This window comes from Hordeum vulgare, chromosome 5H (assembly GCF_904849725.1).
Source record: "Hordeum vulgare subsp. vulgare chromosome 5H, MorexV3_pseudomolecules_assembly, whole genome shotgun sequence".
NCBI lineage: Eukaryota > Viridiplantae > Streptophyta > Magnoliopsida > Poales > Poaceae > Hordeum > Hordeum vulgare.
Window position 1 is genome coordinate 91,765,241 of NC_058522.1, and position 16,983 is coordinate 91,782,223.

The window sequence follows — 16,983 nt, forward strand, 5'->3', positions numbered from 1 at the left end:
TGTGTTTCCGGCAACCTATAGCTTCACCATTCCATTGCTTGATGTCGTCGCTGATCAATTACATCTTCCTGAAGTTCTCGACAATTGTGTCGTGGTCATCGTCAGCATTCCGAGCTCTTGCGGGGTATCGATCGAATGCATGATGAGAAATGCCATCCCTGCCCCTCGATGGTTTGTGTTTTCATTTGCAACCTTTTTGCCTTCCCTCCAACACAAATGTGTTCATGTTTTGTGTTGTCCTTCGAGTTCCTTGCTAATTCAGCTTATGTCGCCTTCTACCTTGGAGTATTACTATCTGGTATGTCAAGAATGTCGTGAGGATTGCACACGTCTTAAGAATTCTTGATATAGTAATACATCTCGTCATCACCATTCATTTCTTGGTCCCGTGTTGTTTCTAACCGGTATACCGACAAGTGAACTCTGATGTGTGATTCCAATACTTCTGGCAACCCTATTGCCTTGAGGTTAACAACTGATTAATTCATTCTTAGTGTGTTGGGTGTTGACTCATCATTTTTGACATTGGTTGTGCTACTCCATCCGTATTTCCGAGTACACCCTTCGACCAATGTTTTATTGTTGTTGTTCCCTCGAGCATACGACATTATACCAGTTGTTTTGACGAATGCTATCTCCTCGATATTATAAATTTTGGGAATTCAACCCTGTCAAAACCTTGAGGAATTGTTGCCGAGCCCATCGGTCACACCCTCAAGTTCTCCATGGTTCATGATGAAGCTTTTGAAAGCACTATCTTTGTGCCTAGCTCATGGAGGATATGTTTGATATAAGAAGTGTTTTCCCAAGGTTCACGTGCAATCCTGTCGCTGTAAATATATGAAAGTTTTGTTTTGCTTCCTCTAGGATCGTCCCAAATCATTCACGCATGTGTGAAGTGTTATATGTTTTGAAGATTTGCTATCTTCACTTCATATAATTTTCTCTTAGCACGCCAAGCCACTGACTGGTTTGATCAAGGAAAAGAGGTTTCTTCATAAGAGCTAATCGAGGCTTACGCAAGGGCCTTGATATCCTTGATGATGGTTCTCAAATCACAACTCACTTGCTTTTCCTCGTAAGAATTTCATGTGGGCCCGAATGTCTTGACATTGTGTTCATATGTATTAAATCGAACTCATGGTTCAAAAATTGCTCGTGTAGTTCATATCCTGAGACTCCTGCATCATCATCTTTTCTTCTCAGGTATCTTGAGCCTGAGGTATCCTAACACCAATCGGATCTGAATATCAGGCGGATATGATGTTTGGAACATTTTCCAATATTTATGACTTTGGTCTTATGTAACCCGGTACGGTGATGTCTTGTTTGGCACACCGGGCCGCAGGACCTATTGTTATAAATCCTTCCATATGTAAGGTTCGCCATTTTACCATGAGGAAATTGTATGACTTAGCTTTGCAAGTTGTTCCTCCTAGTTCCTCTTTGTATACCCATAAGTCCAACCTCTATCTGATGACCATGTCGATGCTACCCCGAAGCACGAATGTGGTACTTTAGATTTCGACAGGAACATTGGAAGCCCAATGCTAAATTGTTCCTGATCAATTATCCAAAACCGTATGGTATGGGCAAACATCATGATTCTTCTTGTCTGTTTGTCAAGATGGTTAGGTACTAGATGACCTATCATGCATACCGTACCCTATGTTTTCCTCGGGAATGGTATACTTTAGGTTCTTTGTGTGTCTGAACACATTTTCCTTCCTATTGGTCTGTCTGACTTTTCTTGTGGCATAACTTATCTAAGCAGTATTAATTCCCTGCTTAGGTAAAATTCTCGATATACGACTATGTCGGTAAGACCCTGTTACTATTATGGATAACATTCCGGTAGCCACCGATGGACGAGAACCTTGCCTATTGGTCCTCCTCGTTTCAACGAGCAGGAAAATGGTTCTATTCGTCCCCCACCCTTGGTACCGATGTTGTTGCCGACATAACTAGTAGATTATCATCTGGCATGTCTTGCCACCGAGACCGTATAATATGTCACCCATCTGCCTACTCTCGGCCACATGGTGGACCCATAACCCAAAGTTCCACGGGATTGAAACCTGACTCTCCTGTACATCTTTGACTCCAAAGTATACTTTACACTTGGCTTCGTATGAAATTCTCGAGCCACCGTTCAATGTATCGATCACTCTTTGGTCCAGATGTTACCTAACATGTTGAAGACCAAGTCCGCATTATTGATGAGAATCTGGAGGCTGCTCAGTCTCGTAAGAAGAGTCAGTATGACCGTCATCATCAAGTTATGGTCTATCAACCTGGGGAAAGGGCTTACCTTCGTGTCACACCAATGAGAGGTGCACATTGTTTTGAGATCAAGGGCAAGTTAGCTCCTCGCTATATTGGTCCTTTCACTGTTCTCGAAAGACGTGGAAGAGTGGCTTATCAATTGGAACTGTCGGTGAACCTTTCTCACGTTCACGATGTCTTCCATGTTTCTTAGCTCCGTCGCTGCTTCAAGGATCCTGTTCGAGCAGTGGATCATGATATGCTTGAGCTGCAACAAGACCTCTCTTATAAAGAGCATCCGGTCCGCATTCTCGACCAAGTTGAACGTAAGACTCGTCGCAAAGTCACCAAGTTCCTCAAGGTGCAGTGGTCAAATCATTCTGAAGATGAAGCCACTTGGGAACGTGAGGATCATCTTCGTGATGAATACCCCAAGCTCTTTACTTCTACCTCTTAATTCTCGGGACGAGAATTCTTGTTAGTAGGGGAGAGTTGTGACACCCCGATAATTAAGCTACGGTAACCGCACCATAATGATGCTAGGTCATCATATTTAACTGAGCTAGGTTGTCACTTAATAAAAATCAAAACAGTTATCATTTTTATTTTAAAGACAAACGAATTAAATTTTCAGATGTAAGAAAAATAAAAATGTTTGAGTTGTAGCACATAATAGTGGTTAATATATTTTCTAAACTAGAATGCAGAAAATAAAAATATATATAAAGAAATAAACAAAAGGGTAAAATAAAACTGAAAATGAAATACAAATAAAGAAAAAGAAAAAAAGCAAAACACCCCCCCCCACCCTTGGCCGAGCTGGGCCAAGAGGCCCAACTGGCCAGGCCCCAACCGCCCCCCACCACCGCACCCATCCCAACCATAGCTCGCCCCCTCTCCCGTTTCCCCCTGTCGCCGCCGCCACGAGACTCCCGCCTCCCGCTCGCTCACCAACCGCGCCAGCTAACCCCACCTGCTCGATACCCCCACATCCCCCTTCTCTCGGTAACCCCTCCTCCCCTCGCTACTTTCTCTCTCCCAACCGACACCCATCCCCCGTCGGCCCCTCCCTCCTCCCGAGCCTCCTCACCCGCCAGATCCCGACTCCCCCATAGTCCCTTCAACTGCCGGCTCTCCCCTGCACCCGTCGGTCTCCCTCCCAGATCCCCACCGAGCTCGCCCCTCCCCTGCGCTCCTCCCGCCGGCGGCCCCCCTCCGGCGTTCCCCCTCCTGCTCCCTCCGGTACCCGAGCCCCCTCCCCCACCGGCCTCCCTATCCTCTCCCTCACCGCCGGCGAGCCACCTCTCCCTCCCGAGCCTTCCAGTCCCTCCCCACCGAGGACCGAGCCCCACCTCGCCTCCAAGCCTCGAGGAACCCCGCCGGCAGGAGCACCTGCATCGTCCCCCCCCCCCCACTTCGGCCCTTCCTCCCGCTCGGTCCAGGAGGGACCGGGCAGGGAGACACCTCCACCTCGCCGGATCCGGCCGGCCTCACCTCGGCCGGCCCCCTCCTTCAACGTCGTCCCCCCTCCGGGAGGGCCTCTTCCTCACCGACCTCGCCGGCACCGTCACCACCGGCATCACCACCACCGGCACCGCATCCTCTTCCTCCTCTCCGTCACCTCCGCCTTCCCGCGAACTCCGGCTTCACCGGGCCGTCTCATCAACGTTGGTGAGGCCCTCCTCGGGCTCCTCCCACCATCGCGTTCCCCCCACCGTCCCGGTTCCGTTCCGGCAAACGGGGCTCCGATCCGTCGACGGTAGTGACCCGTAGGAAGATTTGAAGATGTTGTTCTTCTATGTTGAGTTAGAGCACACAGTTCTTCTGTGTAACTCTGTTAACAGAGAGAGAGATGGGAGTGTTGAGAGTTAAAGGAAAATAAAATAAAAGATGTATTAGATGTCGTATGTACGTATGTATGTATGTATGTATGAGATGTGGTGTATGTATTCGCGTATATAGGTATTTGAAAGAATACGATAATTGCATGATTATGTATCTGTGAAAAAAATGAGTATATGGCCTAAGGTCACTTACCGGTGGGGCCAACGCACCCGCTGTCTATGACAGGGAGGCCCCACGCGATAATAAAAAAAATGTTAATGTTTTTATTAAATAAATAAATAGATATATTAGTTAAATTAATTAATTGGATAATTAGAATAATTAGAGTATGGCACATGGGTCCCCCACTAAATTAATCTGATTAATTAATATTTAATCTTAATTAAAACGTGTGCCTATGACGTTCGGGACCCGCTGGTCAGTTGACCAGTCAACTGTTGATGTCAGCATGACATCATGCTGATGTCATAATAGCTTTTTATTAAATTATTCAAATCTGTTTTTAATTCCTAATTATTGAATAAAACTTTAAAAATTAATATTAAATAATCCGTAAGTCAAATCAAAATATTTTCAACATGAAAGTTGATCAGTAGAACGAGACGAACCCGGATACACGACCCGTTCGTCTGTCACGCGTCCCTAGCTTAGCAAACATGGAACTTTTCCATCGTTTCCAGTATGACCGGTAGTAGCCCGAGACCCGGAAAATATCGTCAGATATTCTTCCGACCCGTCTATGACGGATGTTGCTGCGTTAGCTCATGTCTAGCCTGCATCTTGCCATGTCATGCCTTGTGTTGCACCATTGCTATTATTTATTGTTTCTTCCCCCTCTTCTTATCGGTAGACCCCGAGACTGACGCTGCTGCCGGGTACATCTACGACCCTGCCGATCAGTCCTTTGCCTCAGAGCAGCAAGGCAAGCAAACCCCCCTTGATCATTCCTATATCGCCTATGTCTTTCTTCCTACTGCTTGCATTAGTATTTTGCTACTGTTGTAGGTTAGCTCCTATATCTGATGCATAGCCTATTTTTGATGAACTGCTACTTTCAGTCCTGTACTTTAAATCTTCTTAGTATAGGTGGAGCAGTCATCCCCTCTGACCACGTAGTTCAGTTGCCCCGCTTGTTTTCAAATCTCGATCTCTGATCGACGAGCCAGACCCGACACATCACATACACCCCCTTCACTGTACGACGCTACAGATATACTATCGGGTACCGAGGGTGACACCTCGCTAAGTACTCCTGATGATATCTCTGTAGTATAGCTAGTCGGTCATGGTTATCGAAGGTGATTCCTCTTTCACCATTCCCGATGACGCCTCTGTTGTGCAACCCCTCAAGTGTGGGACCCCCGAGGGTGATTCCTCTAAGCCCACGTTGACGGGTACATCGTTCGGAATCCAACGAGGGTGATACCTCGGATTTCCCCCGATGTTACAACCACACAGTTACTCGACCATGTTACTGGGATCTTTGGTGATTAGTAGTAAGACGGGTGGATTCCCGTGAGACTGTGTTGTTGGCCTAATTAAAAATGTTAATGGATTTGGATATTTGATCTAGGTTGGTCGGAGACCTTTCCGCACTAACCGGCTACGCGGGAAGAATTATGGGTACTCGGCGTCGCGGTATCAGCCGAAGCTTTTCAGATGTCAGCAATCGTAGTGGCGCGCGCCCGAGTGGTCCCGAGATGCATTGCACTTGTGATTAAGGGATGCTATGACTGACGTCAGCCGCCCTCGCATCGTGCAGGAGCGCGGAGGGGAACTGGGCCCATGAACCCTTTGCGCTTAGGATTTAGACCGGCGGGCTGACCTCTCTGATTAGTCTTAGGTGGGGCTGCGACGTGTCGATATTCCGAGGCTGGGCAGGACCCAGAAAAGTATGTCTGGCCAGAGTGTTATCGAGCGTGACGGGACATGTGGTGCACCCCTGCAGGGATGAAAATTAACTATTCGGATAGCCGTGTCCACGGTTACAGGACGACTTGGAGTTGTGCCCCGATCTTATACAACTATAATTGTTACTTAACTGGAATTAGTTTGCCTCGGGATTGCTTCCTCGCAGGGAGTCGAGGGAGGATCTTTAGGCGTGACCTCACTTTAATTTTGCTGCAACAATATGACTATTAATGTTTTACCCATGTTCTACTCTCGTCTATTGCTGCAAGACCCTGAAGATGCTAGTCTTCGATAGGACTAGGCCTTCTCTCTCTATTCTCGCATTGCTGCAGTCAGTCCACATATAACCCCCCCTTCTTTGATACTGATGCATATTTAGATTAGTTCTGATGTAAGACTTGCGAGTACTTTGGATGAGTACTCACCGCTGCTTTGCTCCCCCCTTGTCCCCTTGATCCGTTTGCTCCGACCAGATGATGGAGCCCAAGAGATGGAGTTTTCCTGCCGACGCCTGCCGTCCCGATGGTGTCTTCTTCGTGGAGGCCGCTGAAGCCCAGGAGTAGTTTAGGAGGTTCCCAGGCAGGAGGCGTCGCCTCGTTCGATCGTGTTCCTTTTGTGCTAGCCTTTTCTAAGGCACCCCATGTTGTATGTCTGTACTCAGATATTTGTTGCTTCCGCTGACTCGTGTGTTTATCGAGCTTTTGTATTCTAGCTCTCGAGGCCCCTGGCTTGCAATATCAAGCTTGTATTATTTTTATTTGTGTCTAGAGTTGTGTTGTGATATCTTCCCGTGAGTCCTTGGGTTTGATCGTACGCATTGCGTGTATGATTAGCGTACGATTAAATCGAGGGCGTCACACAACTGGACTAAGGGGGCAAAGGGGATGACTGCTCCACCTATACTAAACAGTTTTAAGGTGTATTAGAATAAAGTAACAATTTATCAAAAACAGGCTATGCATCAGATATAGGAGTTAACTACAAGAGTAGCAAAATTCTAATGCAAGCATGAGGAAGAAAGAATAGGTGATATAGGAATGATCAAGGGGGGTTTGCTTGCCTTGTTGCTTTGGGACAAAGGGTTGGTCGTCGGGTGGGTAGTCGTACCCAGCAGCAACGTCCGTCTCGGGGTCTACCGATAAGAAGAGGGAGGAGAAACAATAAATATAAACACAAATGCAACACTAAGCATGACATGGCCCTATGCAGGGCTAGGCATGAGCTAACGCTGTATCACCCGTTCATGGACGGATCTGAAAAATATCTGACGATATTTCCCGGGTCTCTGGCTACTACCGGACAGGCAAAACGGATGAAAAAGTTTCACGTTTTCTATGCTATGGACGCGTGACACACGAACGGACAGCGTATTCGGGTTCGTCTCGTTTTTCTGATCAATTTTTATGTAAAGACTTAATTAGTATTCTACACAAAACATATCTAGAAACTATATATCCAATTTCATGGCAACGCATGGGGTTTCATGTATGGTGTGAACAATTGGTCCGGTTATCCTCTTTTTTTTAAGTCTTGTACTGAATTGAGTATGCTTGTATCAATATTTTCAAGAAAAAATGTTCTTTTGATGTCCTTTTAGGAAGCGTTATATATGTTCTTGTTAAAAGAAATCTCTAGGCAACTAAAAATAACTTTGGTTGGCTAAATGTAAATGGTATCATTAGAAGAAGAAAAAACATAGTACAACATAATTTGTAATTATCAAAATTGGAAACTGTGCAAAGTAAAAAAAACACATATATTTTGAAACCGAAGGAGCAAATTGTACTCACGAAGGAGAAAATGTGTAGGTTTTCTTTTTTGAGGCACGTGTTCTAGGGTAAATTTTTATCATATTCCCTTAGTCCGAAATTACTTGTCACACAAATTTATAAAAATGAATGTATCTATAACTAAAATACATCTAGATGCATTTATTTTCGGAACAAATATTTTCAAACAGAAGAAGTACAAAAGAAAGCATTGCAGATACTGGTTGTATTTTTTTCATATAAAGGTGTAACTGATTGTTTAGTTAGTTTGTGAATCTACATATATACTTCCTCCCTTCTTAAATGTAGTCCATAATAAAATCTTTAAAATGTCTTACATTTCGGCATGAATGAAGTACATATGAAACAAATTAAATAAATTTACATTTTAAAGTATATCTATATACATTTATAAAGTATATCTATATACACTCGTAAAGTATATTTATATACATTTGTACATAGTATGTATTAAAATCTCTTAAAAGACTGTTATATCCCTGGGAGCGCGAGTGCGCGAGCAGAGACAGTGCAAGGTACTGCTAGTGCGCGAGGAGCCGACGAGGAATCACCAACCAATCAATCAGGCAGAGGCGAGCAGCATCAAAGATATCTTGGCCTGTAAGACTCCTCCCTCCCTCCATCTAGTCTAGGTTCCCAAATCCCAAATATATAGGCAGTCAAAGATGGCCGGGAGGGGAGGAAAAAAGCAGCCGGCAGCGAGGGGGTCCGAGGCGAGTGCCTCCCATGTGATCCGATCCCTCTCCCCATCCCATTCAGCGCCCACCGGCGCGGCTTCCGAGGCCGGCGTCTGCGTCTCGTCGTGGCAGCTTTTGGTTGGCTCCCTGCCGGCCCAAATCTAGGGTAAAGCTACCGCCGGCCACCCGCCAAGTGCCAACCCCGGCGTGGAGGACGAGCTGCAGCCTGCAGGCAAGGCAAGGGAAAGCTCGCACGCTGCCGCGACGGGTCGGGTTCTAGCCATAGCTCGGAAGAATCAAATGGGATTGCCCTGCAGGCAGGCAGGCAGGCAAGAAACGCTTTATATGCTTCGAGACCAAGGAAAAAATCACCACCCTCCACCGACCGACCGGCCGTCAAACGGAAGCCGGGCGACGGGACGTGACTGCCATTGTGGATTTGTGAGTGTGGCTGTGTGAGGTACTGAGGCACCTGAACGAACGAAAGCGGTCGCACCATGCATGCCACCGACTGCCGCACCGCGTCTACCTACAAAAGAAATAGAACGAGGATTACGAAGTACTGCACCTGAAAATCAATGATGCGCCAAAATGCAGAGGGGGGTGAGTGGTATGGACACAACCTGTAAGTAAATCATAGATTACTCCAACTGTACATCGCAGATCACTGCTAGATCATAAACAACTCTAGAAAGGATGAACTAGAATGTGCCCTTTCATTAGCATTCACAAAACACCCGAGTTACTTGGGCACTGAAACCTGTATAGAAAAACAAAAGTAAAAGTATGGCAATAGGGAATGTTACGTCAATGAGGTTTACACTAAAGTTGTAGTGACTAACAACAACTGGAACTACAAATTGGTTATGTAGTGAATCCTATATAAAGCAAACTCTAAACTGCAGCACTTGGGTTTACACTAAAGGTACAGTGGCAGACACCTGAAATTACAAACTAAATTCTATGCAAAGAAAACTATAAGCTACAACACTTTGGTTTCCATTGAAATTACAAGATACTCATGTTGTATAACATGAACAAGTTCAAGTGTAAATTAGAGCACTAGGGACCATTGAACCTGTAATTACACAAGAAAAACATGGTAATTATGCAGTCAACCTTTGAACAACCCCAAAGGATAATTTGCACCTTTTGGTGTTCTTTAAAATTACTCGTTGTTTTGGTTTTAGTTTCAGAAAAATTGTATGACTGGAGAATCGACGGACAATCTTCCATTGTGTGTGACTTAAAATCACTCATAAAAAGTAACAAACCAAGCCCTGAATGCTACAAAACCTGTGATTTTTTGAACTTGAAGAAAAAAAATCAGAACTGGACAATACGTATCGTAAACCATTATTGTAATTGTAGAACAGTAAACTTACGGAAGAGTTTAGAAAACAGTAGGCAACTCTGTATAAAGAACATGCTAATTTTTCCCTCAAAGAAATAAAACAGACAATCTTCCATTGTGTGTGCCTTAAAATCACTCAAAAAATGTAACAAACCAAGCCATAATGCTACAAAACTTGTAAATCTTTAAACTTGAAGAAAAAAAATCAGAACTTGACAGTATTGTAAGTTTTAACTTCTGAGACAGTAAACTTACGGAAGAGTTCAGAAAACAGCACAAAGAACATACTTGATTTTTTGACCAAAATTACATGGTCACTGTAAATCATACTCCCTCCGTCCCAAAATTCTTGTTTAGGTTTGTGTAGAGATGGATGTATCAAAATACTAAAACGTAACTAAATACATTCATATCTAAACAAATCTGATACAAAAATTTTGGGACGGAAGGAGTATACATTATCACTGTAAAAAATAGGATATATAGATAATCATTGTTAAAAAGCAAAGTATTGAAACTCTAGAAGAAGAATTCCTATATCAAACGTAAAAACTTAGAGAAGGTTAGTACTCACAAAAAACTGCAACCTTGGGTGGGGGTAGAGTTATACCCAACATACAAAAAAGCACTTATAACATATTGTAGCACACATAGAGAGAGTACTTTTACCAACCATACAAAAATGGACTATTGACCTACAACTCATACATATGCATACAACATCTTCAGGGAAGCTACCCTGATCTATGAAGAAATACTCCCTCCGTCCCAAAATAACTGTCTTCACTTTGTATTAGCTTTAATACAAAATTATATTAAACTTAAGACAGTTATTTTGGGACGGAGGGAGTACATGTTAACAAGTACATATACACCAAATTTGCAAAATCATATAAATGCATTCATGGTCTAAAGAGTGGTTTTGTAAAATGCAGGGTTATGTGACAAGGGAAACAACCATGGTCAATGAGATTATGTACCTGTAGACTGAAGAAAGATGATTTCATGAATGTACATGAATGGATTTTCCTGAAAATATATACCAAAATGACTTGACATGAGACTAACTGAATGAATTTGCACGGAGGAGCTTACACATACAAAACTACTTCACCGTAAGTAACACTAAGAAATACTGGGAATAGCAGTGCAAATCATTGCAAATTACACTGAAAATATCACTATAATACCAGAAATTCAGAGTATATCACTATAAGTTGCACACTACTGAAATTACGGTGTAATATACACTTTAATTACAGTAAAATTGCACTGTAAAAACAATATATGATATTTCAATGAGATTACAGGGTAAGTTGCACAGAAATTAAACTGAAATTACACTAGACTATAATCCAATTAAACTGAAATTTCAATGACACATGGGACATTTCAGTCCAGATCACTGTAATTTGCACCAAAACAAATACTGGAAATTTTAGTACCAACCACTGAAAGAATCATTGTAAGTTACGCTATTTTACAAACTAAACTACCAACAACTCCTTGCAGCAACTACTAGTGCACACAGAAGAAAAATGGACACATAATTCAGAAACCTCACTACCTACACAGACCACGAGACTTAAACGACTGAGATTGATCATCTGCACGTATCAACACAGGCACGAGCAGACAACAAAAACACCCGTTCAAAAGAGATAGAGAAAATACAACAACAAAATTAAAAACTGTTCAAAACAGAACTTCTGAAAAGAACCCTAACGATATCAACATGCATGACCTGTTTCGAACAACCAATACAAACTCCAAATCTACTCCCTCCGTTCCTAAATATAAGACATTTTTAAAGATTGCACTATGAACTACATAGTGATGTACATATTTTCGAGTATAGATTCACTCATTTTGCTTTGTATGTAGTCTTTAGAAGGGAGTAGCACCCAACATCCATGACCTGTTTCGAACAACCAATACAAACTCCAAATCTAGCACCTCACCCGTCACATATGCCGTGCCATTTAGGAAACACAGCTATACAGTATAAAGAGGTGGACTAAAATAATCTCATAAAATTTAGTTTAGAAAAACTAATCAACAAAATTCATGTCAGGACGAGAAAACAAACTGAAGGAAAACATAAACTAGCAGCAAACGAAAAACAGAATGATCAACTATAAACTTCAAAACACAACCAATCCATTGCGTAGACATGACGTAGAAACACCAAAAGAAAAGCAAAACACAGAACCAAGTATAAGAAAAAGGTGCAGCAGAAACATCATCGAACTAATATATTGCATAGACATGACGTGACATCATGACACCATAATCCACTGATGTTACCTCGAATGTTCCAACTCGCACGGAATAACTACGACCACCCACACGGAGCAAAATACCACCGCAACCAAGTCTCAGATAACACAGACACGATATAATAATAACTAGCAGCAGGCTTCACCGCCTCTGCCACAGAACATCGACTGTTTAGTCGACCTCCTCGATCTTGGGGCCAGGGCCGCCGGATGCAGCAGGGGTGTCATCGTCCATGCCACCCTCCATGTCGGCACCAGCACCCTGGTACATCTTGGCGATGATGGGGTTGCACAGGGCCTCCAGCTCCTTCATCTTGTCTTCAAACTCGTCCGCCTCAGCAAGCTGGTTCGTGTCCAGCCACTGGATGGCAGCATCGATGGCCTCCTCGATCTTCTTCTTGTCGTCGGCCGGCAGCTTGGAGGCGATCTTCTCGTCCTTGATGGTGTTGCGCATGTTGTAAGAGTAGTTCTCCAGGGCGTTCTTGGACTCCACCTTCTTCTTGTGCTCCTCATCCTCGGACTTGTACTTCTCAGCCTCCTGGACCATCTTCTCGATCTCCTCCTTGCTCAGCCTGCCCTTGTCATTGGTGATGGTAATCTTGTTCTTCTGCCCAGTCGTCTTGTCCTCAGCAGACACGTTCAGGATACCATTGGCATCGATGTCAAAGCAGACAGTGATCTGGGGAACTCCCCTGGGTGCAGGAGGGATGCCGGACAGCTCGAACTTGCCTAGGAGGTTGTTGTCACGGGTCCTGGTCCTCTCACCCTCGTACACCTGGATGAGCACACCAGGCTGGTTGTCCGAGTAGGTGGAGAAGACCTGCTCCTTCTTGGTGGGGATGGTGGTGTTCCTTGGGATCAAGACCGTCATCACACCGCCGGCTGTCTCCAGACCAAGAGAAAGAGGAGTGACATCCAATAGCAGCAGGTCCTGGACCTTCTCATTGCCCTCTCCGCTCAAGATGGCAGCCTGGACGGCAGCGCCATAGGCAACAGCCTCATCCGGGTTAATGCTCTTGCAGAGCTCCTTGCCGTTGAAGAAGTCCTGGAGAAGCTGCTGCACTTTGGGAATCCTAGTGGAACCACCAACAAGGACAACATCATGCACGGTGCTCTTGTCCATCTTTGCATCCCTGAGACACTTCTCCACTGGCTCCATACATTTCCTGAACAGATCCATGTTCATCTCCTCAAACCTGGCCCGGGTGATGGTGGAGTAGAAGTCAATGCCCTCAAACAGCGAGTCAATCTCGATGGTAGTCTGCGCAGTGGAGGAGAGAGTCCTCTTTGCCCGCTCACAGGATGTCCTCAGCCTCCGAAGAGCTCTCGGGTTGCCACTGATGTCCTTCTTGTTCTTCCTCTTGAACTCCTGAACAAAGTGGTTGACCATCCTGTTGTCGAAGTCCTCACCACCAAGATGAGTATCACCAGCTGTGGCCTTAACCTCAAAGATACCCTCCTCAATGGTGAGAAGAGAGACATCAAAGGTACCACCTCCAAGGTCAAAGATGAGGACATTCTTCTCACCAACACTAGAAGCCTTCTTGTCAAGACCGTAAGCAATGGCAGCAGCTGTTGGCTCATTGATGATACGGAGAACATTGATGCCAGCAATGACACCAGCATCCTTGGTAGCCTGCCTCTGCGAGTCATTGAAGTATGCAGGTACAGTGACAACAGCATTCTTCACAGTGCTGCCAAGGAAAGCTTCAGCAATCTCACGCATCTTGATGAGGACCATAGAAGATATCTCCTCAGCTGCAAACTGCTTCTCCTCACCCTTGTACTGAACATTAATCATAGGCTTGTCACCAGGTCCAGCAACAACCTTGAAGGGCCACAGCTTAATATCACTCTGGACAGTAGAGTCGGTAAATCTCCGGCCAATGAGACGCTTGGCATCTGCATAATACAGTTCACATCAGAAATTGCATAAAAAGCAAACTAAAAAGTAGGACAGTATTCATTATATGAAAAGTTTAATCACAGATGAGGCTTGGGTAGAAAACAAGTACTAGTATTTAATTGGGCTGGACAGACAACTAAACAGGGATGTATCCAGAGGACCCTATCAAATAATAAACTCACATAAGCAAAGTAATATAAACGGGTATATAGTAACTGGAGGCTCATTAAGAGCAGCCAGTGTCACAAAGTTCTATTTGCCCTGAGTTTCTGCCATGTTTTGAGACACAGAATCACAAAAAATGACCATGTATGAGATACCAAATGGCACTAAGTTTAAAAGCATGGATGCATTCATCAACATTGCATCAAACAAACCAACATAAACTTGTCATGCAATCTCAGCTGAAAGATGGTCATCTTGTCTATAATTATCAAAGTGATCCAGCAAATGGGGATTGTTTGCATCACTTGTTTCACAGCAACAAAACAGGTGTAGCATTGAATTCGGCTTTCAGAATTCAAGAGTTTAAACATATAAAAAATATCTCAACATTGCATCAAACAAATTAACATGAACTTGCCATGCAATCTCAGCCGAAAGATGGTGATCTTGTTGATAATAATCACAGTGATTCAGCAAATGGGATTGTTTGCATCACAGATTGCACAGCAATAAAACAGGTTTAGCATTGAATTTCGCTTTCAGAATTAAAAAGTTTAATCATATGAAAATATCTCGACGGTAAAAATAGCAATGGGAGATCAGATGGTAGTGCATGATGTAAATTGATCATCACAGTGAATGCAGAAATGTGGTATGGTTATGATATCATCACTTCTCCCAGCAAATGGGGATTGTTTGCATCACATGTTTCACAGCAACAAAACAGATTTAGCATTGAATTCGGCTTTCAGAATTCAAGAGTTTAAACATTGCATCAAACAAATTAACATGAACTTGCCATGCAATCTCAGCCAAAAGATGGTGATCTTGTTGATAATAATCACAGTGATTCAGCAAATGGGATTGTTTGCATCACAGATTGCACAGCAATAAAACAGGTTTATCATTGAATTTGGCTTCAGAATTAAAAAGTTTAATCATATGAAAATATCTCAACAGTAAAAATAGCAATGGGAGATCAGATGGTAGTGCATGATGTAAATTGATCATCACAGTGAATGCAGAAATGTGGTATGGTTATGATATCATCACTTCTCCCATCAAGAATAAACCAGACAAAATGAACTCCACATCAAAATCCCATAAGTAGCAAAAAAAAAAGGAATGAGTGATTGAGCCACAGATTGTTCAGATTGAAAACCATGAAAACCATGGGCACATTCAGCTTGCTGCCCTATTTTGACACATCTAAAATTAGACGGGCAAAAAAGGAGGGATTCACCCCAATTCCGCTTCACAAAATGAGGTAGCAAACTTAATAGCCCAGAGCCATCCATCATAAATTCAGCAGAAGAGCGCTTGGATTTTATTTCATCATCAATCTGCTAGCTCCAGAAATAAAACAGAAACACCAATAATAACTAATTGATAAGATAAAACAACAAAGATTGGCACAGAATCCTAGCATGCAGTTTAAGAATGAGAATCAATGAAGTGCACAGTGAACAACAAGTATATCATACAACCAAGTGGGATTTGTTAAAGAATCAGAACATCGATACTCTGGTATTAGTATTCTAACAACCAGGCATAAATCAACCAAGACAATGTAGATTTAAAACATGTCAAACCAAAAGCACTTGGCAAGACAAAGAAATCAAACTCTATAATGACATTAATAATACATGTCTAATATGTATCATTCCTCTAAACTGTGTCGATGGAAGTGTAAAATAACAGACTGTACAGATCTGCTTTAAACAAATAGATCTAAGTGACACCAAATGACTAACAAGATCAACCGAGAAAGCAATGTATACTAACTATAACAGATCTGAAACATTCACACCAACCACTAACAGCTACCTCTACTAACTAACCGTTGCCAGCACAGAAACCTCTACAGCTACCACGGATCTAAGCGATCAAGATACAGGACCAATAACATATCAAGCTAGAACCCATGCGAATGATAATAAAACAGACTAAACGGAGCAGATCGAGGTAGACTACTAATCATTTTATGAAGATAGTAGACAGATCTGAGCGTGCAACGGATGCAAAAGCAAATAGGCGCTCACCGAAGACGGTGTTGATGGGGTTCATCGCCACCTGGTTCTTGGCGGCGTCACCGATGAGGCGCTCGGAGTCGGTGAAGGCCACGTACGACGGCGTGGTGCGGTTGCCCTGGTCATTGGCGATGATTTCGACTCTGTCGTGCTGCCACACGCCGACGCACGAGTACGTCGTGCCGAGGTCGATGCCGATAGCCGGCCCATCGCCCTTCGCCGCCATCTCTCGCGCTCCGGGGAGCTTGAAAGCTCTCTAGGGTTTTTCTTCCGGAGGAGGGGGAGCGGCGGCGTGTTGAGGAGGGAGGGAGGACTAGGGTTTGAAGAGGAAGAGTAGAGGGGGCGGAACCGGGGATTTTGTAGGACGGGAGAGGGGCTCTAGAAGGTTCCTGGGCTGCGGGTCGGGATATTAGAGCCGTTCAGATCTGATCCTGCCGCTGATGGCGCACAGGGTGTCGTTTCCGCGGACGCCTTCCTGTTTGGGATGCTTATATTTTTTTATTTTTGCGAAGAATCTCGATTTGGGATGTTCAAACGGCTAGTTTTGACACTTTCGGCAAAAGAGTTGCTTGCATATGGGTAGAAGGAATCTGATCAATCTTGGCAAAAGACTGCCCTGTTTGTTAACAGTTTTAAAATAATGTAGTGAGCGCACGTACTCAGTCGTTGGACCGCGTGGCTCATTTTTTCGCTGATCGTTTCTGATACAAATCTGTTACTTTTGGTTGTTGCAACCCAATACGCGTAAACTATGTCACCCA

At 43.8% G+C, this 16,983-nt stretch overlaps 1 protein-coding gene and 6 non-coding genes across 7 annotated transcripts; all 7 read right to left on the reverse strand.

Annotated features, from left to right (window-relative positions):
- Nucleotides 1–12,084: 12,084 nt before the first annotated feature.
- Nucleotides 12,085–16,567, reverse strand: LOC123395310 (heat shock cognate 70 kDa protein 2-like). Its single transcript, XM_045090294.1, has 2 exons — nucleotides 16,235–16,567; nucleotides 12,085–14,023 (listed from the first exon to the last, which is right to left on the reverse strand). Exons 1-2 carry the CDS (start codon nucleotides 16,446–16,448, stop codon nucleotides 12,294–12,296), a joined length of 1,944 nt encoding a protein of 647 aa, XP_044946229.1. The 5' UTR covers nucleotides 16,449–16,567; the 3' UTR covers nucleotides 12,085–12,293.
- LOC123400598 lies at nucleotides 14,220–14,359 on the reverse strand. The gene has a single exon (XR_006610818.1). It is a non-coding gene; the product is annotated as a small nucleolar RNA F1/F2/snoR5a (small nucleolar RNA).
- Nucleotides 14,421–14,505, reverse strand: LOC123400514. The gene has a single exon (XR_006610757.1). It is a non-coding gene; the product is annotated as a small nucleolar RNA Z196/R39/R59 family (small nucleolar RNA).
- LOC123400510 lies at nucleotides 14,613–14,696 on the reverse strand. Its single transcript, XR_006610754.1, has one exon. It is a non-coding gene; the product is annotated as a small nucleolar RNA Z196/R39/R59 family (small nucleolar RNA).
- On the reverse strand, nucleotides 14,786–14,872 carry LOC123400507. Its single transcript, XR_006610751.1, has one exon. It is a non-coding gene; the product is annotated as a small nucleolar RNA Z195/SNORD33/SNORD32 family (small nucleolar RNA).
- LOC123400511 lies at nucleotides 14,994–15,077 on the reverse strand. Its single transcript, XR_006610755.1, has one exon. It is a non-coding gene; the product is annotated as a small nucleolar RNA Z196/R39/R59 family (small nucleolar RNA).
- Nucleotides 15,166–15,252, reverse strand: LOC123400508. Its single transcript, XR_006610752.1, has one exon. It is a non-coding gene; the product is annotated as a small nucleolar RNA Z195/SNORD33/SNORD32 family (small nucleolar RNA).
- Nucleotides 16,568–16,983: the final 416 nt, after the last annotated feature.